The sequence below is a fragment of the Sarcophilus harrisii genome, chromosome 4 (genome assembly GCF_902635505.1).
Source record: "Sarcophilus harrisii chromosome 4, mSarHar1.11, whole genome shotgun sequence".
Classification (NCBI taxonomy): Eukaryota; Metazoa; Chordata; class Mammalia; order Dasyuromorphia; family Dasyuridae; genus Sarcophilus; species Sarcophilus harrisii.
In genome coordinates, this window is record NC_045429.1 from 374,390,401 (window position 1) to 374,417,442 (window position 27,042).

Consider the following 27,042-nt stretch of genomic DNA (forward strand, 5'->3'; position numbering starts at 1 on the left):
TCCCAGTTATAGCTAGTCAATTGAACCAAAGAAGCAAAATTTTGAATCCTGCTACTGAATGACATAGCTATGAATCTGGGAGGACTTTTTGCATGTAATCCTAACTTATATCACACTTTCAAAACATTCTGGCCAGTTTTAAACTACTGAGAACAGTTGAAATGATGGTATCTATTTTTCTCTGTTTTCATTCAGGTTGTACTTCCTTTAATTGATCAATATTTCAAAAACCATCGCTTATACTTCTTATCTGCAGCAAGCAGGCCTCTCAGCACTGGAGGACACGCATCTAACAAGGAAAAAGAAATGGTTACTAGGTAAACATAATTTTTTGTATTAGTTAAGACTAAATTATATGTGTGTGATGAAGCTTGAGTAGAATGGAGTAGAGGCAAGAGAAATTTTATACTATTTCTACTCTGGTTCCTGTTTATTAGGATGATATTAGAAGAGAAGGAATAGCAAACCATTGGGTATATGTTGTAACATCTGAATTTTCTTACAGAATGATGCTAAAATTGGTGCTGAAGAGGTAGGATTTAAATAATTCCCATTGTGGTATAAACATGGAACAAGCAAAATGGGACATATATTGATATAATCTATATTTTAGTAATAATAGTGTGTTAATTATTTTACAACATTTATTTAAATATGCTAATTTTTAAAACAATTTATTGTTTTATATTTAAAGGCATATTTTATGGCATATTTTAAAGGCATACAATTTAAATTATTTCATACTTAAAGGCATATTACGTTAAGAAGACAAACTTATATGCCTTTAAATATGAAATTTATGAAGACTAAAATTAGAATATAAATGAAAATTATATTATCCTATTCAATTCAACTTCCCACATCTTCTCTATTCTTTTTTGCAGAGATCAGAGTACAAACTTGCTATAAATTCCTCTTTGATCTTTGAAATTGTTTCTCAAGAATATCTATCTATCTATCTGTCTATCTTTTAATCCATTATTAGAATTATAATAAAATGATATTACTTTTCATTTTTTCAGTCTTTAGCAGGTATATCCATAAGTGTTTGAATAAAAATTAAAAAAAAAAATACCTGTCACATAGTTTAAACATAATATAAAAAGTTGATAGAAATTTTTCTTAGTCTTCAGCTAATAGGTCTGATACCAACAGTGAATAGCAGGGCAATAAACTTTTTGTTGGATATACAATTAGGTAAAATGAAACTTAGGAAAATGAATCACTGATGAAGAGAAAAAAATAACTCTTGATTATGTTGTAGATTTAGGAAAATAGTCATATTTTAAAGTTTTGCTCCTTCTAATATCAAGACTGATTAGCTTCAGACTTAGAATGGGTTCTCAGTGAAGTGACAATAGTTAATTTCTTCCTATTCCCTTTTTACTTCCCCTTTGTGTTTTTGCTATCAACCTATCTTTGCACATGAGTTGGCGATCCAAAAGAAGCAGAATCAATATCCCCAAGATGATAAAACAGAGCATAATTTCTTTGTTTTAATGTTTGAGAAAACAGTGTAACCTATATTAATCACTAGTAATAGTAATAATAAATGTTGTTAGAATATTCATTTTGAGAAGTAGAAATAATAAATACTAGACAGAGATACATAGGAAGATGTGTATATTCCTTCCCTATTATGTATCAGTATTCTTTTTTTCACTTTTAAGTGATGTACACTTCATCTTTCTGTATCATTGAGATTTTATAGAGGGCATTTCTTTTGTAGTGATCTTCCATCTAATGAAGCCATATTCCATAGGAGTATGGACTTTTTATAAGTGAAAACTCAAATTGGCCTTGCCAGCATTGAGTTATTGCCTTCTACTTCTTCAGCCTTGATATCTGTAAACTATTCCTGTGGAGAATGAAATTTGTTTCAGAATGTTGTGTATAGACCAAGTTTGCCAAAAAATCATTGTTTCCAGAAGGTTCACACACGCACACACACACACACACACACACACACACACACACAGATTTATACATATATATATACATACACATATACACATAAGCAAATATATGTTATATAAAGTAAAACAAATCAGTGTAGTAAAAAAATTTAAAAACAATCCCCTTAAACAGAAAAAAGTAACAGCAGTCAGCTGCAAAGTTTTGCATTTCCTGGCTTTTATAATGTAATCTCCGATTCTTGATTAATGTTGATTATTTTTTTTAGTTTAGCTCCATGTCAAGCTGTCATCAGTGTGAGCCACCCTTAAGTGATATAAGCTTTGTGTTTTGGGGCTGTCCTTCTATCCCCACTATAGAACAGTCTGTTCCTTTGTGTTTTCTTTCATTTCTTTCTCACTAAGAATCAGTCATTATTTTCTTCCTCTTTTATTTTTATATTCCTATTTATATTTATAAATTGTTAGCTAGACCTTGAGTCTTCCTATCTACCCTCTCATTTTATAGATAAGGAAACTAAGCCTGGAGAGTAGGAGAAATTTGTCTGTGTCAGATAGATATGTATAGTAAGTTATAGAATTCTAATTCTTCTTAACTCCTCTTCTTGACAGTATTCTGTGATGGTGCTAGCTAACCAGACAATTGCCCAAGTACTTTAAGCCCCTTAGCAAACCCTGTGGATTTGAAAGCCTAACATGCTGCTGTGTCCTTGTCATTATTGTCTTTCCTCTTTTTACTACTTTTCCTCTTCAGATTGAGGAAACTGCCCGGATACAACTGGGAGAAATTAGAGACTTGCTCTAGAATGACTGAATGCCAATTAGACACCATGAAGCCCAACCCTGCATTTTACAGATGAGAAAAGTGAGGCTTAGAGAAAACAAGTGACTTACCCAAGATTATATAACTGGTACCTAGGAAAGTTCATATTCAGACTTTTATCTTTTGCTGATTCCTGTATCTCATGCAAATTTTCTCCCCTTTCAGGACCTTGGTAATAGATTTCCCATAAATAATCATTTGCTATAACTTAGACCCAATTTTCCAGACTGATATCTAATTTTTAATAAACAAAAGCAAATTTTTATAATTTTAGTGCATTTGAATGAGATATACTGATGTTTTGTCATAATCTTTTAGAACCAATTTTTCTATATTTGTCTCATTAAGAAAAATATTTTAACAAAATAACAAGACAATTCATTTTCGTCAAGAGTTGTTACTTTCATATCATGAAAATCCACTGGTAAATATTTTTATTTAATATTTCAACAAATACAAATTTTTTGTTTTTACTGACTTATAAAATCCAAGTCTTTGTTTTGCCCACAAAATGGTATACAAACAACTCTAGACACATTTGAAATAGAAGTTGGAAGAACTCAACTGTTAAATATTTTTTAAAGTTCTAATTTATTTTTGAAACATTTGCTCACAAAAAATTATTGTCATATCATCTACATATCTATATATTTATATCCATCTCTTTCTCTGTCTACTTAAACACACTTTTATACTTTGATAGTTACATGATTTCATCAAGAGTGAATACTCTTTCTACTGATACAAATTGGCATTCTAATATGGTTTCTTATCCTGTGTGATTCCTATGATGCTTTTGTCCTTCGAATGGAATTTATTCAGTAGACTAGAGGTCCTTTTCTTAGACTTTTGGTATCTTATTTGTATCAATTATTACCTCTTATTAAGTAGTTACCCCTTATTTATTTATGTCCAATAAAATATTTATCCGCTGGAGTTGTAGTTACCGTAGGTTTTCAGAAGCAATGCAAGAAGAAGAATAAGTTCTTCTAGGCCCTAGCAAGCAGAAAAGATATGCATAAAGGCTTAGAATTATGTATCTTGTTTGAGAATCAACTAACTAGATAAAGAGAGTAATTACTAAAAATGAATCCCAAGCAATGATTTTTTTTTGGGGGGGAGGCTGTAGAAAACTCAGATGGGTTTTAATGATGATGATGGTTTTTGTCTTACATTTAATCTTTGAAAATATTTCATATTTTAAAACTGAAGTAATTAATACATGTAAGTAGAATGGCATTTATAGATAATAAGGATATGAATATCTTCTCTATGATTTTTCTATCTCTATGGTTTCTAAAACTGCCTATTCAATTAGACATCATACTCAGGGAGTTAAGTTTAGGAACCTTTTTCCTCATTTTAGAAGCCAAGTTTCATGGGATTGTTTAGTATACCTATAATTTTCCTTGCAACAGTACATTAAAGGAAGCTTTAATCAAGAACATATGCTCTAATAACATGTCTTGTTGTTAGACTCTTCATTGCCAGAAGTAATATGAGCAAGTGATATGAGGCGTCAATGAAGTCTCAAGATGCATAAAAAGTAGTGTACCTTTCCAAAACAAGGGAAATTATAGTCCAATGGTAGACACCTAGAGAATTGTTTTTAGTTCTTGCTGCCATGTGTTTTAAGGAAATTCACAAGCTATAGTATATTTAAAAGACAAATTGGAAGGTAATATGACAAGTCACTGTATTAGGAGAAGACATGGGACAGGGTGAAGTAGAATAGAGGGAACATAATTAACTCTCTTTAAGTATTTGAATGGCTGCCATGAAGAACGATTTGCTTGGTTTATTTCTTGGCCCCAGGAACAAAATTAAGATTCTTTAAGTTTCAAAAAAGCAAATTTGACTAGGTACCAGGAAAAACACAATGATTAGAATATTCCTAATGTATATTTCCCTTCACTAATGCACTCCAAGAGAAGAGGCAGGATGACTATTTGTACATGTTGTTGGAGAGGAGGGTTGAAATTCAGATATGAGTTGGATTACATGACTTGGGAGTTCCTTCCAACTCTGACATCTTATGCTTTAACTTTCTTCTGTGGCACAGTCACTAATTGACAACATAAACCAAGATAATATTGTATCACATCTAATGTGATAATGTAAACAACTCTTTGCAGCTATCAAGTACTAAATACATACTTTGTTATTGTTTAAGATCATGGATAAAATGAAAAGAGCTTGATCTGACAGGCAAAGGACTTCAGTCTGAATCCTTTTTCTATTGCTTTTGAAACCATCAACAATTCACTTCCTTTCTTTAGTCTTCAATTTTCTCATCTGTAAAATGAGATGATCCCATTATTCCTTTCAGGTCTGCATCTTTGATCTTCTGGCTAAAATTCTTGTCAGTTTTTTTTTTCCAAATATATTTCAGTATGACATAATTGAATTGATTTGGATAAAGCATAATCTTGGTGGGAAGGGAAAATTGGAAAAAATTTGAGAAAGCATTGAGAGTCACAGTATGGAGGTAATTATATCATGCTATATGAATGTATGATTCCAAGGCACTCTATTTAAGAACATAGAAGGATCCCTTTTGCGGCTAATTTGCACAGTAAGTAGCTTAGATAAGCTATAATAAACAGTAGGCGGGAACTTAAAAACAAAGTCTCATTCTATGATGTAGTTTCAGTTATTTACTTGAGAAGAAATACCTGTCTAATAGAATAACTATTTTAGAAATATGTGGGGTTTTTTTGTTTACAACTTTCAAATATGATAAAGGTCTTAATACACAATTCTATTCATGAATTTTTCAATATAAATTCTTTTTATTGAAAGGTACGATAACTGATCTGTTTATTTTCTTTAGTAAATTCTTTTTTGAATTACCTTTTTGTCGTTGGTAGTAATACATAGATGGAATACATAATTTTAGTTCATGTGGTTAGAGTATCAAATTAATGCAGCATTGAATCAAATCCCTCTTTCCGTGACCAAAGATTGAACTTCAAAACATAGCCAGCTGTTTTACATGTGAAGCTATTGATAATAAAGAAAAATGAATAAGAATCTGGATGTGGTTCAGTCCTACCGAATCCATTACAACTACTAAAAACAATTGACAATAATAGCAAAACAGGAGGCAGCTTGGTGGCACAGAGAATAGTGGCGCAGAGAATAGAGCACCAGCCCTGAAGTCAGGAGAACCTGACCTCAAATCTGGCCTCAGACACTTACCACTTCCTCACTATGTGATCCTGGGCAAGACACTTAATCCCAATTGCCTTAGGAAAAAAAATAATAATAGCAAAACAGTACTATAAAGTATGTCACTACTTCCACTTTTATTGGAGAGCATGTTTATTTTCCAAAATTAGATGAATATGGATTTTAATCTGGTAGGTATCTGTGTTAAATAAATATTTGGTCTCACTTCAGTTTTTAGGAAACATATAATAATTTACATAACAAAGCTTTCCAAAAATCCTATTCTGAGGATTTAGATGGATTTTCATCTTTCCAAGATAGGACTAAGGCACAAATAGTGATAAGAAATATAACAAGCACCACCAAATATCTTAGGATCTATTTGGCATCAATATCATTATAAAACTTTAAATACTTCAAATGTACTCATTTAATGGCTTATTCATTCAAAAATAATCATGGGGTACCCACAGTTCTACATGCTATACAGTTTAATAATGTAGTCTTTGACCTCATGAAGCTTGCAATCTCTTAGATTAAAGTTATAACTAAAAGTCATATAAAAATATCTATTCTATTGATTGTTTTTCCCTTGGAATAGTTGATTAATAGTGTTTCTGAATTTTTTTTTGTTTGTTTTGTAAATAAAATTGGTGAACTTAGAATGGATAGGGTTGGTTAGTTCAAATTATATGACAAAACTCAAAGTAGATTTCAAATGTTGATCCAACAAGCACCAAACTTTTGTTGCTATATATTTTCATTAATGTAAATATTTTCAAATATTCATTGACAAAATGGAACTGGCAAAAACACACTTTTAGCTTCTGATTTCCTTCAGTGGTTATATACTTATGGATTTCATGTAGATTGCTTCTATATTAATTAGCTTTGCTTCCAATTTTTTTTGTTTCTTTACTTATAATATGTGCTTATTTAACCATGTTTGTTAAAAGTATGCACTTAAAGATTCTTTCTTTAGTACCTTTTACTCTCATATTCTGCTCAGATAATTGATTCTTTCTGCGTGACATCATGTTGCTTTTTTCTTGCTCATATATCAGCTGTTTTTTTTTCTCTCCCTTTTCTTCTTTCTCCCCATCTTTTCTCCCTTTCCTCTTCCTTCCCCTTCTCTCTCTCTCTCCCTCTCCTTCTCTCTCATTCTGTCTCCCTCCCTCCCTCTCTCTCTCTTTTTCTCTTTTTTTTTTTCTTTTGTCTTCAGCCTATTCTGCAAACTTGGAGTTCTTGTCAGGCATAGGATTTCACTGTTTGGTAAGGAGACCCTTGATAAATACCAGCATGGCCATCACTTGGTTTTCTTTGCCATTTTGCATTGTATTGTGTCTTGCTTTGTTGCATGAATGCATGGTTGCATGGCTGCATGCAAGGTCATCATTGGCCAAAGAATGTTTTCTAGGCTGATTTTACTTAGCAATTCCTCTAAGGTGCAATTGAGGGTGTGGCAGGTTTTATTTGCTAGTTCAAAATATTTGAAATTTGAGGGATATTTTCAAAAGTTTAAAAGAAAGTGTTAGCGTTTGTCATATCTTGTTTTCTCTAAATGTAGAAAAAAAATTATACCATAGATCTTCATTTATCTTTTTATTTAAATGAATTAAAGTCCTGTTATAAAATTCTGTCTCTAATTCATATACAGTCCCTTCATTTTCTTATGCTCTAAATTCCAAATCTATGTGACTATTGCATTTCAGATGTTGGTGCTCAATCGTGAGCAAGGGTTGGTAAAAAAAAAAAAAAAAAAAAAAATGGAGGGCAGGGAGAAGAACGTAATGTACCTGGCATCTTTTAGTTTCTGGTACCAGCAAATAAGTAGTTTAATGTCGTTTCCCAGATTTAAAGTATGGTCAAATATTTTCCATAGTCTTCTTTGGGCTGAGCTATTAGGGAACAATGAAATCTTATGTTTCATACTTTACTGGAGCTGCTTTTGAAAGGTCATAGAGTATATATGAACTATTTTGACTGCTTTTATCAATTTAAGAATGTTCCTGGATGATATCAGTTTTCAATTTTTTTTTTTTGACCTCATTGCTATTTAATATAAGTCCTCGAAGTTTCATTCCATTCACATGGAAAACTAAGAGTGTATAGGTCTGTGTGTATGTTATGTATATGTGTGCATACAGACATTACACAAACATTTTGAAATTTTTCATTTTACTATGAGATCCAATTCACTTTCTGTTAATAATAGAAAAACACTATTCATTTTCTAAAATTATTCTTTGGTGTTAAAGTTTTTTATTTGGTATCTTGTTTCATTTAAACTTCTGGAATTTTGCATTTGTGTTTTTATTATTTCAGAAATTAACATGGGAATTACCTATTGAATATTATCTACTTGAATTACTTTAGTTTTAACTGATTAACAGAGAAGCAAATTTTATGAAAATTATTAAGCCTTTCTTTTAACAATATTTTTGTATTTCTTCCCTGTCTTGACTCTGAGATGATCTAATATTACACAATTTTGTTAAGATACATTTGTCAACATCAGTTGTACTTTGTGGTGGCCACTTTCCCTGGACATTATGAATTCTTCCATACCTTGAATATATGTTCCTATTACTTTTGTTTTATGCAATTATGAAATTATTAATTGAAAAGAAAACTATCATAGAATTATGAGCAAGCAATGATCAGTTCAGAAGTATAGTGTTGGTCTATTATTGATTCAGTGTTTTTCCAACTTGTTAGTTGTTCACCATTTCATATTTAATTTTCCCAAATTTTAAGTATCAGCAAGAAGCTAAAAAATTAGATGATACTAATATACATATGTTGCTGATAAATTCTATGTAAATAAATTTTCAATAAATGTTCTCATATAAATTCTTTAAAATTTTTTTTTCTTTTTGAGTGAAAACAATAAATAATCCTTTTGTAAAATAGTCTCCAGATTGTCAATTATGTAAATTTAGATATTCTAAAAGTGATAAGTACCTGTAAGACTGTTATTTTCAGCAGTTCTTTGTAGGATATCATATGTTATTTTTGTTTTTTATTATATTATGATTATTATCTAATATTTTGTTATCTTAAATTTTTCTTAGAACTAGAGTTGAGATATAATTTGAGTTCATTGATTTTGTTTTGCTTGGAAATTAATTTTAGAATCTGGATTTCTAAATTATACGGTCAAATCAAAGTGAAACCAATCAAAGACTTGCATAGGCCATAATTACACAAATAATAGTAATTATAATATGTAATGGATATTTGTTGGATATTATAATCATACTCCAAAGTTGGCTGTCATCTGACATCTGTAATTATCAAGTCTTATTAATTAGTTTGAGATGTGTCTTTTAACATATATATATGTATCAACTGAATACCCACTTAAACATATGTCTTTATATACATGCATATACACACATATAAAACCTTTTAAGGAAATTGTAATCTAGATGCTAAAATATCTTTTGTTAATATCAGGAAAAGTAAGTTATGGAAATAAGAGAACTCATTTCACAGAAGATAAAAATTAAAAAAAGAAAAATAGCCCCATGTGTGTGTGTATACATATATATTTATATCCCTTGAAAAATATATTCTACAAATTGAAAATCATTCCTGCCCTTGTATTCTTGGACAAGATTAGACAGGCCATAGATTGTGATGATGGAAGCTAACCTTGCTGGTAGATTTAGGAAGAAATATATTCCAATTCTTTTCCCTAATATATAGAATCTACTCTTAATCATTTTGCCCCTTTTTTCCACTATTTTTTCAGACTAGAAATTTCCTCTACCATTTTCAAGGAAGTGACACAGGAATTTTAAAATATATTTATTTAATATTTTAATTTTTTCAAATTAAAGGCTAATCTATTTTAATATTTATTTTTTTAAAAATTGCCTTTGAGATTCTCTTCCTTTTCCCTGTCCTCTCTCTTTATATAGAAAACAAATATTTTGATATAGCTTATATATGTGCAGTCATGCAAAACGCTTCTAAATTAGTCATTCTGTGAAATAAAACAGACAAAAATCCATAAAAAATAAAGTTTAAAAAACAGTATGGTTTGATCTGCATTCAAACTCTATTCATTTTTTTTTCTTTTGGAGATGGATAGCTTTTTTCATCATAAGTCCTTTAAAATTGTCTTGGATCATTATTGAATAGCTAAACTGTTAACAGTTTATGATCGTAAGTAGCAATATTCGGCTCATTTCACTTTGCATCATGTCATGTAAGTCTTCACAGGTTTTTCTGAGAGCATCTTGTTCATCATTTCATATAGTATAATAGTATTCCATTGCAATCATATACCATAGCTTCTTCATCAGTTCCCCAATTGATGGTAATTTTTGTTACCACAAAGAAGATGCTATAAATATTTTTGGGCATATTAGTCCTTTTCCTTTTTGATGTGGGTAATACCTCAGAGTTGCTTTAATTCGCATTTTGCTAACGCATAGTGATTTAGAGCAGTTTTTTCCATGTGATGATAGTTTGCTTTCATTATTTCATCTGAAAACTGCCGATTCATAGTCTATTGGCATTTAATTGGAGAATGGCTCTTATGTTTTATAGATTTGGCTCAGTTTTTTATATTGTTTGAGAAATAAACCAGAGAATTTTCCTTCATCCTACTTTTCCTCCTGTTTATCATATCTTTTTTCTCCTTTCATGCTGCCCATCCCCAAAAATGTTTTGCTTTTGATTTCTGCCTCTCCCATCTGTACTTCCCTTCTATCAGAACACCCCTCTTCTCCACCCTATTTGCTTATCCCTGTTATTTCTTATAATGTAAGATAGATTTCTATGCTCAGCTGAGTATATATGCTATTTCCTCTGTGCAGTTTTCTGAAGTGAGTAAAGTTTAAATCTTATCACATTGTTTGAACTTAGCTCTGGTTGGCTGAGAAGCCAGACCATCTCTCTCTGATGTTTAGAGACTCTTAACCAAGTAATTAGGTTTTGCTGACCAGAAGCTCATTCAAGCAATTGATCTGCAAACACCTGATTCCATACTACTGATCAACCAGTTATTTTTAACTTGTTCCTTTGCTTATTTACAGATAACATGGGAGAGAGTAGGATACTTCTTTTTTTGGGGGGAGGGACAGAACAGGCAGTTGCATCTATTCATTCTCTTCTTTCCAACTTGGAAACTCCCTCCAGTTAAAAGTCAGATCATCTCATATTGTTTCTTTCTAATTAATTGTCATTATTTGATTAATTGTTGTCAATATATAAAAGTCTGTCTTCCTTGGGACCTAGGCACAAGTTGAGGAAATCTGATCCCAATTTCGTTGACGAATTGGCACATCTTGCTGTAAATCAATATGTGTGAAAAAGTAAACTCTGTTTTCTCAGTCATTTAATCTCTCTCATTTTCCACAACCTATTTGATCATGACTTTCAAGTAGTCCAAAAATTCTCAAATTATTTCTCTTTAATCTATTTTCTAGGTCAGCTGTTTTTTCAATGAAATATTTCACATATTCAATTGTTTCATTTTAAAAATGGTATCTTTTTGTTTCTTAGTGTCTCGTGGAGTTATTAACTTCCATATGCCCAATTCCTATGTTTAAAGAATTATTTTATTCAGTGGGCTTTTGTACCACCTTTTTCATTTGGCCATTTTTACTTTTTAATTCTATTTTTTATCAGTGAATTTTTGTACCTCATTTTCCATATGGTCAATTCTTTTTTTAAGGAGTTTTTCTCTTTAGTGAATTTTTGTATCTCTTTTTCCATTTGGTCAATTCTGCTTTTTTAAGGAGTTCTTCAGCATTTTTTATACCTCTTTTCTTTTAAAAAAAAAAAAGATTTATTGAACTCAATACTAAATTAAATGAATAGAAAAAAAGAACAGAAAAGGAAAATAAAAAACAAAACAAAACATTGCTATGTTCTCAAAAATGTATCAGAGAAGATTCAAAATATAGAATAATAAAATTCAATTTCAAGAGAGCATATAGTAATAGAAAAATTATATTCATGAATGTTCATCTTTGCTTCCATGTAGGTTATTCTTTTATTCTCTGCTTTACCCTTTTTACTTTGTTCTTTTTTACCTTTTTATACAACTCCCCCTTCACCAAGCAGTCTACAGTTAAGCAAAGATTTAATTCACACCCACCCACAAAACCACTCACATATACATATATCTATATACACACATACAAAAACCTATATACATTTAAAATACTATTAATATGGCTGATATATAATGTAGATTTCTCTCTTGATTAAATCTTTAAGTTTGATTTTGTCTAACATCAATGATTACTTGCTCTATTTTATTTTTCTAATAAATTCTGCTCCTGATCCTTGTTATAGTGTTTCTATATATCTCAATAATTTTTTCTCCCTGCTAACTCTTCTACTTTGTCTGTTCTTTAACTTGCCTTGCTTAATCTCCTTGCTTAACTTGCCTAATTTAACCTCTCCCAACCCATGGATTGCTCCCTTAACTTCTCCCTGACCTTTTCCTTCCCTCTTTCTCCCATTTCCATCAGTCTACAAACTTTGTCCCACTACTATTATTCTATACACCCTTCTGAACCCCATTTTATCCTTTATCCCTTGCCCATTAATCTACCCCTTCCCACTACCATAAATCTACACATCTTTCCTACCTTTTCTTATTCCCTTCCCCCTTATTTACAGATTTTGGAGAGTGCTATACCCTTCATGGTATATATGTAGTGTTACCTATTTAACCCATTCCCATTGTGAGTAGACTTTCATAATTATGAGTTCTTCTCCCCCTTCTAATACCTTGTTACACCTCCTTTGTGTAACATAATGGCTATTTTTACCTTTGGCTTTTTAGAGCCAAATCATATTCAACACTGCCCCAATCTTTCTTTTAAGCTACCCTGTTACTTATGTCAGTCTTAAAGATATGACATACATTTTCATACCAAAAAAACCCAAACAATTTATTCATGGTAAGTGCCTTGAAATTAAGTTTTAAATGGTTCTTTTGTTAAATTTTTTATTAATTTCAGATATGTTGAGACAAAGCCCTGAAAATCTGCAAGTTCATTGAATGTCCATTTTTTTTTTCATTCAATATTATGGATGGTTTTGCTAACATCATATTTTTTTACCTCAGCCTTAGTTCTTTTAATTGCTGGTAGATATAACTCCAGGACGTGTGGTCTTTTATTGTGGCTGTTGATAAATCCTGTACAATTCTAACTGTAGCACTAAACTATTAAATACTGCCATTCTTCTCGCCCCAGGGGTCTCTATCACATGAGCACATCACAGCCTAATAGAAGGGGACCACAAATAAATAATTCAAGCCCTTACAACTACTATTGCTTTAGGCTTGTACTTCACAACCCTCCAAGCCATAGAATACTATGAAGCCCCTTTTACTATCTCTGATGGCATTTATGGCTCAACATTCTTTGTAGCAACAGGCTTCCACAGCCTACACGTATTTGAATTGTTTTTTTTTCTCATTTCTTGTAAAATTTTCTCTTTGATCTGGGGGTTTCAAAATTTGATTATAATATTCCTATGTATTTTCTACAAAGGATCTCTTTGAGTGGTGATTGGTGGAATTTTTTTGTTTTGTTTTAAATGTTGTCATTGTTATTTGTTCATTTCTCCAGCATATTTCTTTTAACTTTTAACTTTATATTAAAATTGGTTTCTACTGCCAAGATGGAGGAGGCACTGTCCCAAGCTTCAGTTATTTTCAGAGCTAGGTTGTAGGCCAGAGGAGAAGGATCAGTATGTTTTCAGTTCTTTCAAGGTGCTAATTTCTCATGGCCTTTGCTCTGGTCTGTGCATGACCATAAGCACTCTTTTTCATCCTGGAACTGTGTGACCAATGTCCCTACTCCTCTGCAGCCATAAGTTTTGGTGTCCTGGTATTCCTTCTTACCCTGAGACTGCAACCTAGAACTATGACCCAAAATTGAGGATGGATAATGCAGTCTTACTGCAGGCTAAATAGACTAAATATTTCCATGAAACAAAGTAAAATCCTCCATAACAGAATCAAAAAAAAATAATAATAATACTTGTGGCACAGATGCCTGCAGAATAGTATTTCACTACAGATTTTCTAGGATCCATATGGAAGTAACTTTTAAAATTTATGTTTTCTTGTAGGAAAAAGAAAGTATCAAGTGGCTGAAATTCATTCAGTTTGAAGATTAGGTTTTCTTTACTTTTCCATATTCTTATTTTACTGAAACCTCTTGGTTTTTCAAGTTCCTGAAAATGAGACGTCAGTCAAAATTAGGATAGTAATCTCATTATTTCATATAGATTTAAAAGATTACATTACAGAGTAATTAGTAAATATGCTAATTACTGAAAAGATCATTGAAAACACAAGAAAAAAAAGCTCTTTAGTTTAACCATGTTATAGAACTTAATAGTGACATATATACTAATGTTATATCATAATGTAACTATAAAGATTTGTCATACTATTAAGTTAGCTCTAAATTATGCTACTATTTCTTTAGGAGTGATAGATTATATTTACATATTTCACTGGGATATCCTGTTCCTGCAAGCATCTATTAAGCACCTGATACATGAAGGTATTATTCTAGATAATTAATAGATATGTAGAATAATTTGAACACAGAAAATTCACAAAAAGAAAAATAAAAATGCAAAATAAAAACACAGAATAATTTCTGGACTTGTATGAGGAGCTTGAATAGACCTCATTTAAAAAGTAGCATATAAAATAAGTCAGCTTTGAAAGAATTCTAAGAGGCAGAGGTGAAGAGTGAATGCATTTAGGAATGGGGTAAATTGTACAGTGGCACATATGGGTCAAGGAGGACAGTTTCACTGAAATGTAGCATTTGCAAAGGAGAGTAATGTGCAATGTGACTAGAAATGTGGGCCAGAATCAGATTGTGAAGAGCTTTAGATGCAGACATAGATAGGAGGTAATCTGGTTAGATCTCATCTTTCAGACTATCAATTTGGCAGTTGTGTGAAGAATGGATTTAAGAGCAGCTTGTCTAGAGGAAAGGAGACCAATTTCAAAGCTCAGTGAAAGATGATCAGGACTTTAATTAGAATGATTGGAGTGTGAGTGGAGGGGAACTTGTAAATTACAGAGATCTGGTGCTGTCCTGAAACCTTTTCTTTTCTCTGTACTGTTTCAATGAAAGTTATTGTCAGCTTCTGTGGATTCAATTATCCCTTTTCTGCAGGTGATATTCACATCTGTTTATCTAATTCTAACCTCTAACTTGCTCCAGTCTTAAATTTCCAAATGCATTTTAGACATCTCAAACTGGATAACCTCATATATATCTTAAAGATATATATACATATATACATGTATATACACATATATATGTGTGTATATATATATATATACACACACATATATATATATATATATGTATATGTATCTTAAAGACACCATGTCTAAAGCTGAATTCATTGTTTGCCCCCAAACTTTCCCCATTTCTAAACTTCCATATCATTCGGGAGATATCACCATCATCACAGTGACCCAGATATGCAACCTAATTGTGATCCTTGATTCCTAACTCTTCTCTCCTTCACCATGTCAACTTGTATATTTAATCATTTGCCAAGTCCTATGGATTGTATCTTCCTAGAATCTCTCATATAAACTTTCTTTTTTCCTCTGACACTGCTACTATTCTGTTTCAGGTCCTCATCACCTTTTGCCTTGATCATTTCAGTGTCCTTCTGGCAATTATTTGGATATGATGGTATAAAGAAAAAGATATAAAGAATTAAGGTAGATTTTAAAGTTAGGGATCAGTGTGACTAGAAGAATTGTAATGTCCTCAATAGAGATATACTAAGTTAGGAAGGGGTGAGAAGTGTAGTGTTATTGGTAAATTTTTTCCATATAATTCTATAGTGCATTTCAAATTCTTCAAGAACACAATACAAAATTCAATTATCCATAGTAGACTCATTAATTTCAAATAGAAACAATTCCCTATGGAGATGTACTGACTTTGAAAACTAAAAGTTAAAATTTTCTTTCTTGTATTGTATTTTCATTATCTTGGTAAACATTTCTCAGTTTACATTTGCTGATCACTTTGATACTTTTGCTCCAGAGAATAAAACAAATCTTTAAGGAACTTCTGATATATAGAAGATATCCACACTTTGACTAAGAGGATAAAGGAAATTTTTAATTAAGCTATGACTTTTACAATACATTTTAAGACACTGTTCTGATTTTTATAATTGGCTTAGCTCTAAGTTAGAGTTCCTGTCCTTAGAATTCCCTTTGTACTTACTTACCTAGTAGTCATTTGTCAAATTCTAGATATAACTTTAGGAATAGCATATTAAAAATTTAAAATTTTTTGTTCTAAGTTTTTTCAAAGTATTTCAACTTATTTGTTAATTTGCTAATGCTGCTTCAAGAACTGATTTGGATTTTTAAAAAATTTTATTAAATGTCTATAATGTGTTAGACATTATGATATGTGGTTTGTTATACAACAATGAAAAACTATAATTCTTGTTCTCAAGGATCATATTTTCTAGAGGAGAATGTAACATATACATAAATAATTATGATATAGGATACATTATGATAGAAACAAAAGAGATGTGGACAAATTTTTATTTTGGAAAATTTCAGGAAGGAGGGATCACTTTAATCTGGAATATCAATAAAAACTAAATGGAGTAGAAAACAATAAACTTAAACCTTTGATAGAGACAATTGTTTCAATAAGCAGAAATAAGAAAGGAATGCGTTCTGAGGGTATAAGAATATCATAAATCCTTGGAGATAAGAAGTGGCAAGATGAGATCAAAGTAAAGTTTGGCTCTATGATACAAATAATTTAAGTGAAATAAACCTAGAAAGATAGGCTACTGCCAGGTTGTGAAGAACTTCAAATAATAGATAAAGTCATTTATATTTTATCTTATAAAATCTTATATCCTTTATCCAAAAAGGAGCCAAAGAAGGTTTTAGAAAGGGAAAGACATGGCCAAATTCATACATTTAAAAAGAAAGTATTATCATAGAAATATGAAGAGTGAATTATGGAAGGAAGAGATAAGAGGTCAGGAAGGCAATTAAGAGGCTACACAAATGCAGCTGAAAAATTATGAGGATCTTGGCATAGTACCAATGTCACTGAACAGAAAAGGAGTGATGTGAAAGATATGGATATGACAAGATCAGGAAATTTTTTTTGATGCTGGTGATGAGAGAAAATGAAAAGTAAATTTTGGCTCTGAATTTTTTAATCCTTTTGGCAAGGAATCAAGAGAATAGGAAAGTTGAGAAGACAGTCAGATTTAGGGACAAACAGGATTAGTTTAGTTTAAGATGTGTTGAACATCATAAAGGAGCTAGCTTGCACAAAGTTGGAATATGAGACTAAGCTTAAATGTAAAGATCCTTTTTGAATATGTAGATTTGATAGTCATTTTAATAGTTTTGTGGATCTTTGAAGCCATAGAAAAGGAAGAAATCATCAAGAAAAAGTATTACTAGAACAAGAAAGAATTTGAGATACATCCTCTATTTTATCATCTGTAAAATAATGGACTAACTGACCTCTGAGGTCTTTTCCACAGGATCATATGATATATGTTTATGAAGTAGGAAGAGAAGATGAAAAGATGAAAGATTAATAAGGAGTCATCACACAGATAAGAGGAATATCAGGGAAAACAGTATCACAGAAGCCATGTGGAAAGGTGGTACTACTCATCAGTTTCAAATGCTACAGAATTAAAGGCAATTTCCTTTTAAATTAGCAAATCAAATGTTTCATGTATTCTACATATGTTCAGAGACTGTGTAATATTTATCAATGATTAGCAAATCGATGAGTTAAAATTGTGTCAACTCTTCTTTTTGTTGAGTGATTGTTTAATTGATGGTGCCTACCTTCATCAAAAGCTATTAACAAAATGATACAAATTTTAAGCCTAGCAAAAAAAACCAAAAACACAAATTTTCATTTAGGTTTATTCCTTTATGACTCATAAAAAAGAGCATTATGATATACTGTTTCTAGTGTATACTCATTCTATTTCTAGAAATACGCGTATATATCTTGGTCCTCCCACATCACACACATGCACACACACACACACACACACACACACACACACACACACATACCTCTATACAACTCTCTTTTAAAAAAAGAACAGACTGCTCCATTACTTCTTTCTCATTCTCTCACTGTTGTTTCATTCTCTCTCTCTTTTCACTGTCTCTCTCCATCTCTGTCTCTCTCCATCTCTGTCTCTGCTCATCTGTCTGTCTCTTTCTCTGTATGTGTGTATGTATATATTGTGGTGAATATTCATCAATATTAACATCTATTTATAATGAATTATAATATATAATTTAAATATATGGAAGGAATACTTTTGTATACATAATTACGTTTGGATCTGAATTTTAGAATTTTTCATTACAGAAAATCAAATTATATTTGAATTTAGTACTTTTATAGCATTTCAATCAAATGTACAAGTGAGAATACTATTGCACTCTTACAGCAGTCATTTAATGGATGTGAAAGAAATGTGTCCTTAATTCAAATTCCTACCAAATTAAAAAAAAAAATCATGCCTATATTCAAAAGGCTTAGGAGGAAAATATAATCAATAGAGGAAATTTCTTATATAGATCTATATTTTATTAGTGTTATATAGTATAATTTTGTCAAGCTTTTAATCATTAAGCATATTTTATTATAGCTCTGTATAGATAATATATACATATGTGATACATATTTATATTGCCAAGTATAATAATAAAAGTATTCTGTTCTAGAAAGAATATAGTAGATGTGATTTTTAATAGAAAAAATAAGAAATTGGTAAAAAGAAAACAGTCTTTGTCTTACTGTTCTTTCTATAGGAGAGTCAGTCCAGAATTTATTGAAGTAAAAGGCTTATGCTTGAGCTTTGATAATTTTTTAATATTGAAAGGATTATGTTCTCACCATATCTCTATAAAAATGTTTATTTATTTGTATATATGTATATGTATATATGCAGATAGCTGTAAATATAAAAATTGTTTATTGCTTTTCTTTTCCTTTTCTCAGTTTACATATCTGAATTTGCTGCCTCTGAGTTCATTTTAGGACTCGAGCCTCAAACATAGGTCTTTCACTTCTACAACTCAACCCAACACCTATGCCCAGCACTTGGTTTAAAAAAAAATGACTTGCCATTTGCCAATTATGAATTATCAAAGATATGAATTCCAGACAAAAGTTGTAGTATTAACAACAGACTTCTATCTCTTATTCTTCCAATCCCAATGATACAAAATTTCCATCTATATGTTTAAAAACAATTCCCTATCACTACTTCCTTTTCTCTCATACCTATTTGCTTCATCCACACTGCTTCCATTGTCTCAATCTGGTTCTTTTCCATTATTGTTTGCATTCTTGTTCTGTCTTTTAAGTTTACCTACATCTTAGATCCCTTCCTTCTATAATTATGTCTTCTGGCATTCAGAAACAGTTGGCTTCCTCAGAAGACTGTATCCATAAACTATCGTTGACAATACTATCTGTACCTTCTTTCATAGTCCAATAAACACTGATCCAGCAAGAGTAATTGCTATAAACCTTGCTCCCCATTGCCACTTTAATTCTCCCTCTCAAGTACTATCATTCAGAAACCTTTCATATTTTGAGGTTTACTCTATCCAGATATATCATCCCAATAGAAATCTAAGAGTAATTATATTTGTTTATTCTTTTTCCTTTGTTGAGTAGTTTCTTTTTTATGATGCAAAACATTTCAATAAAAATCCCTACACCCCAAGAAATACCCTCCAGAAAAGCAAAGTTAAAAAAATTTTTTTTCAGTTTATTTTCACATACAATAAATTCTTTGGGCATGGATCCTAAGTCCTCCTAGAATAGTCTTGGATAATTATATTGCTATGAATAGCAAAGTCATTCATAGCTGATCATCCCACAACATTGCTATTACTTTGAACACTGCATATTTTATTTTGCTTGAGTTCATGGAGGATTTCCAGTTTTTTTTTTTTTTTCCTGAGGACATCTTGCTTCTCATTTCCCATCAAACAATAATATTCCATCAGTATAACATACCCACAGTCTATTCAGTCATTTTCCAATTGAGGGGTATCCCCTAAATTTCTAATTCTTTACCCTAAGAGAGTTACTATAAATATTTTTGTACATATAGGTTCTTTTCCTTTGTTTTTAAATCTCTTTTGGGATTCATGCTTAGTAGTATCCTTGTTAGATCAAAGGATATGGATGATTATATGACCCTTTGGTTTTATATAATTCATATCTTTTATTTATCAATTGAGGAATTTTTTTTATTTTTTTTAAATAAATTTGACTTAGTTCCCTGTGATGCAGTCAGGGAACCAAAATGATGTGATTAGTGGCAGTGCAGAGAGTTGTGGGAACTCCTCTTTGGTTGGCGCAGGTCCAACTTGAAAGAATTCACGAACCCAAAGTATTAGACTCGCAAAAGGAAGTTTATTGTGGCACTGAAGAAGTCAGCTTTTGCTAGGAGACTGACTTTCCAGTGACAAAGTCCTGGCAGAGAGATAAATGTCCTAGCAGAGAAATCCTGGCAGAAAGATAAACAGAGGTGTTAACACTGAGAAGAAAATGTCTTCACAAGGACAGGGGTCCTGACAGGCAAATTGCTAAGAAGAGAGAGAAGTTCCTTGACAAAGCATGATCCTGTTTTGGGACTCTGCAAATTATAGTTTAAAATTGCCCTTTTTTATAAGAGATCAATTGCATGAGATTCCTTCAATGTTGTCACTGCCTCCAGGCCTAGATTTCCAGTTGAATATCACTTAAGTTAGAGCTAAGTAGGAGTGGTCCTGGACTAATAGAGGGTGCAGCTAGTCAGTAGAGAGTATATCTATTCTCACCAAGAAAACAGAATGAAGCCACTTTCTTTTGATTCCCTGAGGCAGGCCTCTCCCAAAGGAGAGTTTCTCAAGAGTTCAAGGAAAGTTTCAAGAATTCATCCATGGCTTCCCCCCCAAAAGTCAGAGGACAGTTTCAGGGTCCCCCCCCCATCACCTGCACATTTGAGAAAAGAGGCCTTCATCAAAAAAACTTGCTTCAAAAAATTTTCGAGAAAGGAGCAAGAATGTCTTGGGGTCAATAGATAACTCTCACCAAATTTAGTATTAAATTGTAATTTGCATACATGGAGCTTTACTCTTCTCTCTGCCCTTGATGATTACCTTCTCATTTTCTCTGACAAATTTGCCTCACAAAGGCTCCCTTCTTCTCCTATCTTCTCCTGGCACTGCCTCCAAGTTTCTTTCTTCCTGCTCACTCATTCCCTGTTATTTACAAATATGCCCAATATTTTTCATCTTAAACAAAAAAAAAAAAAACACCTCACTTGATCCTGATTCTTCTATCCCCTCAAGCTGTCATTTTTATCTTGCTTCCCTTTCACTGTGAAACTTCTAGAAATGATTCTCATTTCTCAACTTATTTTGTCCATTCCCCTCATCATTCAACTGAAACTGCTCTCTCCAAATTGCCTAGTGTTCTCTAAATTGCTAAATATAATGATCTTTTCTCCTTTCTCATTTATATTGGCCTCTGAAGTATTTGAAAGTACTGACTACCTTCTTTTCCTAGATACTCTTTCCTCTACAGGTTTTTGTGATATTGATTTCTCTTGGTCTAATCACTCATTAGTCTCCTTTCTTATATTATTATTCATATCCCCGATCTAAATCTGGGTTAGCCTAAGGTTCTGTTTGGGTCCCTCTTCTGTCTTAAATATATTCTTTCATTATTTCCTCATTTACTTCCTATACCTTTATCTAGCCTTAATCTCTTTACAAAGCTTCAATTATGTATCGCTGATTACTGTTAAACATTTTGAACTGAAAATCCTGGAGAGACAAACTCAGCATGTCTAAAACAGAATTGTTTATCTTTTGCTCCCAAAGTTCTGTATTTTTGTGGAATTCACCAGGTTTATAATCTCAAAGTCATCCTCATTCTCCCAGGCTCCACCTATCCAACTAGGTTTTGTCAATTCTATCTCCACATCTCTTACCTAAAATAATATCCTAGTTCGAGTTTTTATCATCTCTCACCTGAACTATTGCATCTTCCTCTTAAGGTACTGATGAGGTCTAGATATGGGTTCCCTAAATGAAATTAGGGTTTAATTGAGGTCTAATGGCAGGTTTAGGGTACAGGGAGTCAAATAGAGTTCCCCTACAATCCCTTTGGATTTGGCGCAAGGATATGGAGTTAAATGTCTAGTAACGGCACTAGAGTTCCCAATAAAGGAATTTACTGGCCCATAAAGCTAGATTGATAAAAGAGGTTTATTATGGGGTTTGGGAGTAAGGTTAAAGTATAGTTAAGAACACTGGAAACAGGATTCCAGTGGACAGAGGGTCCTAGCATGCCAGGTATAAGGCTGGCATGTTTGGAACCTCTGCCAAGAGAGGGTCCCAGCTTGGCTCTTTTATAATGGGAGATTTAGCTAGAGGGGCCTGTGGGTGTAGTCCCAAGTTAGCTCAGATTCGGGTTGGGCTGGGAGGGCCAGGATCTTCTATTGGAATTCAAAGGGACCAGGATTTGTGAATCAAAAGGTCCTTGATTGATAATTACATCAACTAGGAAAGGTTGGGAATCAGAAAGAAAGGAATCTTAAAGGGACCACACCCGCATCAGTACCACTTTAGTTCAGACCCTTATTACCTTTCATCTGTATTATTGAAAATCTCCTAATTAGTTTTTCTATTTTCTCTCACTGTCCTACACATTTTTTTATTCTTTTTAAACTTAAATGCAGAACATAAGAGAGCATTCAATATAAATCAATTAATTTCCAATTCACAGAAATCTATGTAATAAATTTTATACATTGATTTCAAAACAACCCAGCTGTTCTGTGATACTTTCTAGATTGTTTTTCCCTCTCTATTTTATTTTTCCCTCCTTTCCCTTCACCTCTTGTCCCATAGAAGGCTACAACAAAGTAGTTTTTCTTAAATAGAAACCTGAACATATAAGTCTCCTACTCAATTCTATTTACTTCCTATTGTTTCTGGGATAAAATAAAGTCATTTATTTATCTTTTAAGATCCTTTGCAGTTTGGCCCCAGCTTATATTATCAGCTCTTATGAAACTTTAGTTTCCCTTCTGCATTCATTAATACTAACAAATTGGATTCTTTTCCATTCTCACCTCTCATTTCTTATTTCTGGGTCTTTGCATAATCTGCCACTTATTTCTGGAATGTATTCACTTCTTACCTGTGCCTCTTAGAATACCTTATTCCCTTAAAAACCCGATTTAAGTATCATTGCTTATATTATAATTTCCTAATTTTCCATCTTTCTACTGCTGCTTCCCTCCCCCATTTACTTTGTATTTAGTATGAGTGAGTGTGTGTGTATATTATAGCACTTATTTTGCATATACTTGTTTCATATGTATGTACATATATACATATATGTAGTATATAAGTGTATGTTATTTCTCCATATATATATGTGTATATATGTACCACTCCCACACCCATACACATATATAGTATATAAATGTATGTTGTGTCTCCCTATGGGAGATGAATTCTTTGAGAACAGGTGCTGTTACACCTGTTTGTAGCCTTATGCCTGGAATTTAGTGGGTAGTGAATAAAAATGCTTATTGATTAACTAATAGATTAGAAACAGCAAGTGGCACAACACTCCTATCAACTTCTTAAAATTCTAACAATTTCCCACTAGCACTTTCTGCTCTTACTAATAATGTAAAGTTTTATTTTAAATTTTTACTTTTGAAGGAGAATGGGAAGAGGATCTTTTTAAATATCATAAAGTGTATATCAAAACCCAAAAGTTAGGATTGTATATCATGGGAACAGATTAGAAGCTTTCTTGATCTGAATAGAATATTTCCTTTTCTTTGCTGTTATGTAACATATTTCAAGAAATATGGACAGCTAGATGGTGAAGTAGATATAACTTAGGCTGAACTTTGGGTACATTCTAATTTAAAATCTAGATATAACAGTTGTCTTTATTCCTCCTTTTTTCTGTATTTCACTTAAGTTTCCAGATCTTTTGTTTCTCCAAATGAATTTCATTATGTTGTCTAGATGTATGAAGTATTCCCATATTACTTCAGCATAGTTCCAAATCTATAGTCACAAGATGAAATATTCTGTGGAAGGAGGCAAGAAGACCATTGTACCTTATGTCTTACTTATATAGAATAATGTGATTTTGCCACTACGGAACAAAAAAACATGTGTTATACCCAGTTTGGGAAGGAATTCAGAACCTTTACCCAAGTGGATATCTATTGCTAAAGCAGTAATTTATGAAATATTCTATAAACATCACCCCTGCCTTTAACTATATATTTTATTATTGACAAAGCCAGGACATACCTGTTTTTGAAGGAGGATTTGTTGATTATATGAGCTTTAAAAAGAAGAAGCTTTATTAAGCTACCTATTAATAGAATTTACCTTATTGTTTTGTGTGTATCATTTTATTTCTATAAGTGTTCTTGTCATCAATAAAAAAAATTGTATCATATTGCATTCATATATAACAATATATGTCTATGCATATTGAATATATATTCTGTGTTCTTTATGTCCTTATTTTGTATTTATAGGATATTATAGGCTATGTACTTTGTGGTTTCTGGATAAAAAGGATAAAACAAAGTAGTCATTTCCTATTACTTTCAAAGAAACTTATGGGTTTCAATATCTTACTAGGGAGTTAACTTGATTCCTAGGAGATCTGACTTGCATTGTCATGGGACACCAGATTAGCTTCTTTCACCTCTGATGCTTTTTTGCATGATTGGTCTTTACCACACCAAGGAGTCTAATTTGTTTGAGGTGAATACTATAAGAATTAAGTTAACTTGGATTAGTTAAAATGAAATTTGTATAAGCTCAAATGAAACAAGTCTAACCTGAGTTAAGCATCATTTATGAGTGCTTCTTGAGTATGTTGGCAATGCTCTATTGCTTACCTACCTGCATCTGCCTTTCCACCATTACATAAACAATGTGCATGATATTTAACTTGATTGTAAAGTCATTACCACTTAATTGGTTTTGCTGTGTGATTTACTGGCCATTTTAATATATATGTGTGTATATATATATATATATATATGCATAATATATATAATAATCATTTTGAAAAACAAGCAGAGATTAAGAGGAATGAGATTTTTCTGTAATTGCAGAGTGATTGACAATTCACTTTACTTCTTGTTTAGGAAATGATGCCTCTTCAATTGTCAACTGCCTTCATATTTTGGGTCAGACTTTGGATGCAAGGTAAAAGAAATATATTCTATCAAAATCAATGAAAAGTGTTAAATAGAAAAATGGTGTGAGGGACTATTTATTGAAATCTGGAAATTGTAGGAAACTGAACAGTTGTAGATTGCTAGTCCATTTTTGGAGACCCTTCTCCACCCCTTTGTAAGTCTTTAGGTATTTGTTAACTATAAATATTGTTTGCATTATAAGACAGCTTTGTAGTTCCAAGAAAGCATATAGCTTATTATTTCAGTTGTGTCCAGGAATTGATTTAGTTCCATTAAAGGAAAAAAAAAAACTACTATAACCAAAGTACTCTGCTATTTGTCAGGGGAAGAGAAAAAGAAGTAAAATGACTTTGTTTTTGTTCTCAAAGAGAATAAAGTCTGGATATGGGCCATAAAACATAAAACACAAATATGATATCAAGTAGGATTTAATAGTGTCAAGGAAAAGACCTGTTTAATTTGTTATGAGAGTTTTTGGAGCCATCACAGGCATATCATGGATGACATTTTCTTTGGGTTGCACCTGAACTATATCTTGAAAGAAGGAAATTATTTCAACAAGATGTATCATGGAAGGTACTCCCAGTATAGGTGATGTCCTAATTTTTGTGAGTGCAAGGAATGGGGAAAGTATAGGATGAGGCAAGAGAGTAAGGAGGAGCTAGGTGGTCAGTCAACAGAATCTTGGTCCTGGGCTCAGGAAGACCTAAATTCAAATCATACCTTCAGGATTTAATAGCTATGTGCCCCCAGTTAAATCATTTAACTTCTCTTAACCTCAATTTTCTCATCTGTAAAAGAGAAATGCAAATATTCTATGTCTTCCAGGGTCGTTAGGAAGCTAAAATGAGATAGTTATAAAATGCTTGACAGACTAAAGGGATATATAAAATGTTAGATATGCTATTATGGTTTAATGGATAGAACATTAGACTTAGAGAAGGTTTGAATTCTAGTTCTGGGAGACGTTGGGAGAATAATCTCTTTGGCCTTAGTTTCCCCATCAGTAAAGTAAATGCTTTTAATTAAATGATTTCTAAGATCCCTTCTAGCTTGATCAGTTTGATCCCATCAACGTTATTTCATTTTGTTTTCTAATTTGACTGGAACATATATGAAAAGTGAGTTGCCTGAAAAAAAATCAGTACATTATATTATATTGGATTTAACAAATGACATGTCTTTAATGTCAATCTAAGGATTTAGTATTTCTCATAAATAATGGGAAGCCACTGAAGTTTTTCTGAGCCAATAAATGAATATAGACCTATAGGGATTATTATACCTTAAGGGGATTATTTTGGCAGCTCTGTGAATGAATAGAGAAGGGAGAAAACAAGAAAATAAAAGCTGTTAGAAAGATATTTTAGTAGCCCAGGAAAAAGGAAATGGGGTTTGAATTTGTAGTAAAAACAGATAGTAGAAGTTTGAAGCACAAGACATAATAGATGCAGAAATGATAATGACCCAGAATAAGGAAGAAGAAAAAGTTGAGGATAACAATTTTAAGCCTGTAACATGGTGCTGTCACCCAACATAGGGAAATTTAGAGGAAAAAAGGAGTTTATTGTGGAAGACAATTAGGTCTGTTTGGTGTAAATTGAGTTTAAGGTTCTAAGGCAACATTCTAGTAGAGGTAATCAGTAGTCATTTGACAATATAGAATTGGCATTAAATTGAGATATTGGGGCTTAGTGAAAAGTTTAGTTATCTGTAGGTGATGTTTTAAGTCCTGGGAGTAGATACATTTATCCAAAGGATGAAAGTGATAGAGACTTCTCTTTTTAGAAGTTAGGAAGGACAAAGATTATGACTAGACTT

General features: G+C 31.9%; 1 protein-coding gene across 17 annotated transcripts in view; it reads left to right on the top strand.

Moving 5' to 3' along the window:
• Positions 1–27,042, top strand: part of RYR2 (ryanodine receptor 2) — a 712,857-nt gene that overhangs the window by 518,228 nt on the left and 167,587 nt on the right. For all 17 annotated transcript variants that reach the window (XM_031968518.1, XM_031968517.1, XM_031968521.1 and 14 more), the window contains 3 exons: positions 196–317; positions 7,130–7,179; positions 25,168–25,228. In XM_031968518.1, coding sequence (XP_031824378.1) covers positions 196–317; positions 7,130–7,179; positions 25,168–25,228 — 233 coding nt within the window. The remainder of the gene's footprint in view (positions 1–195; positions 318–7,129; positions 7,180–25,167; positions 25,229–27,042) is intronic.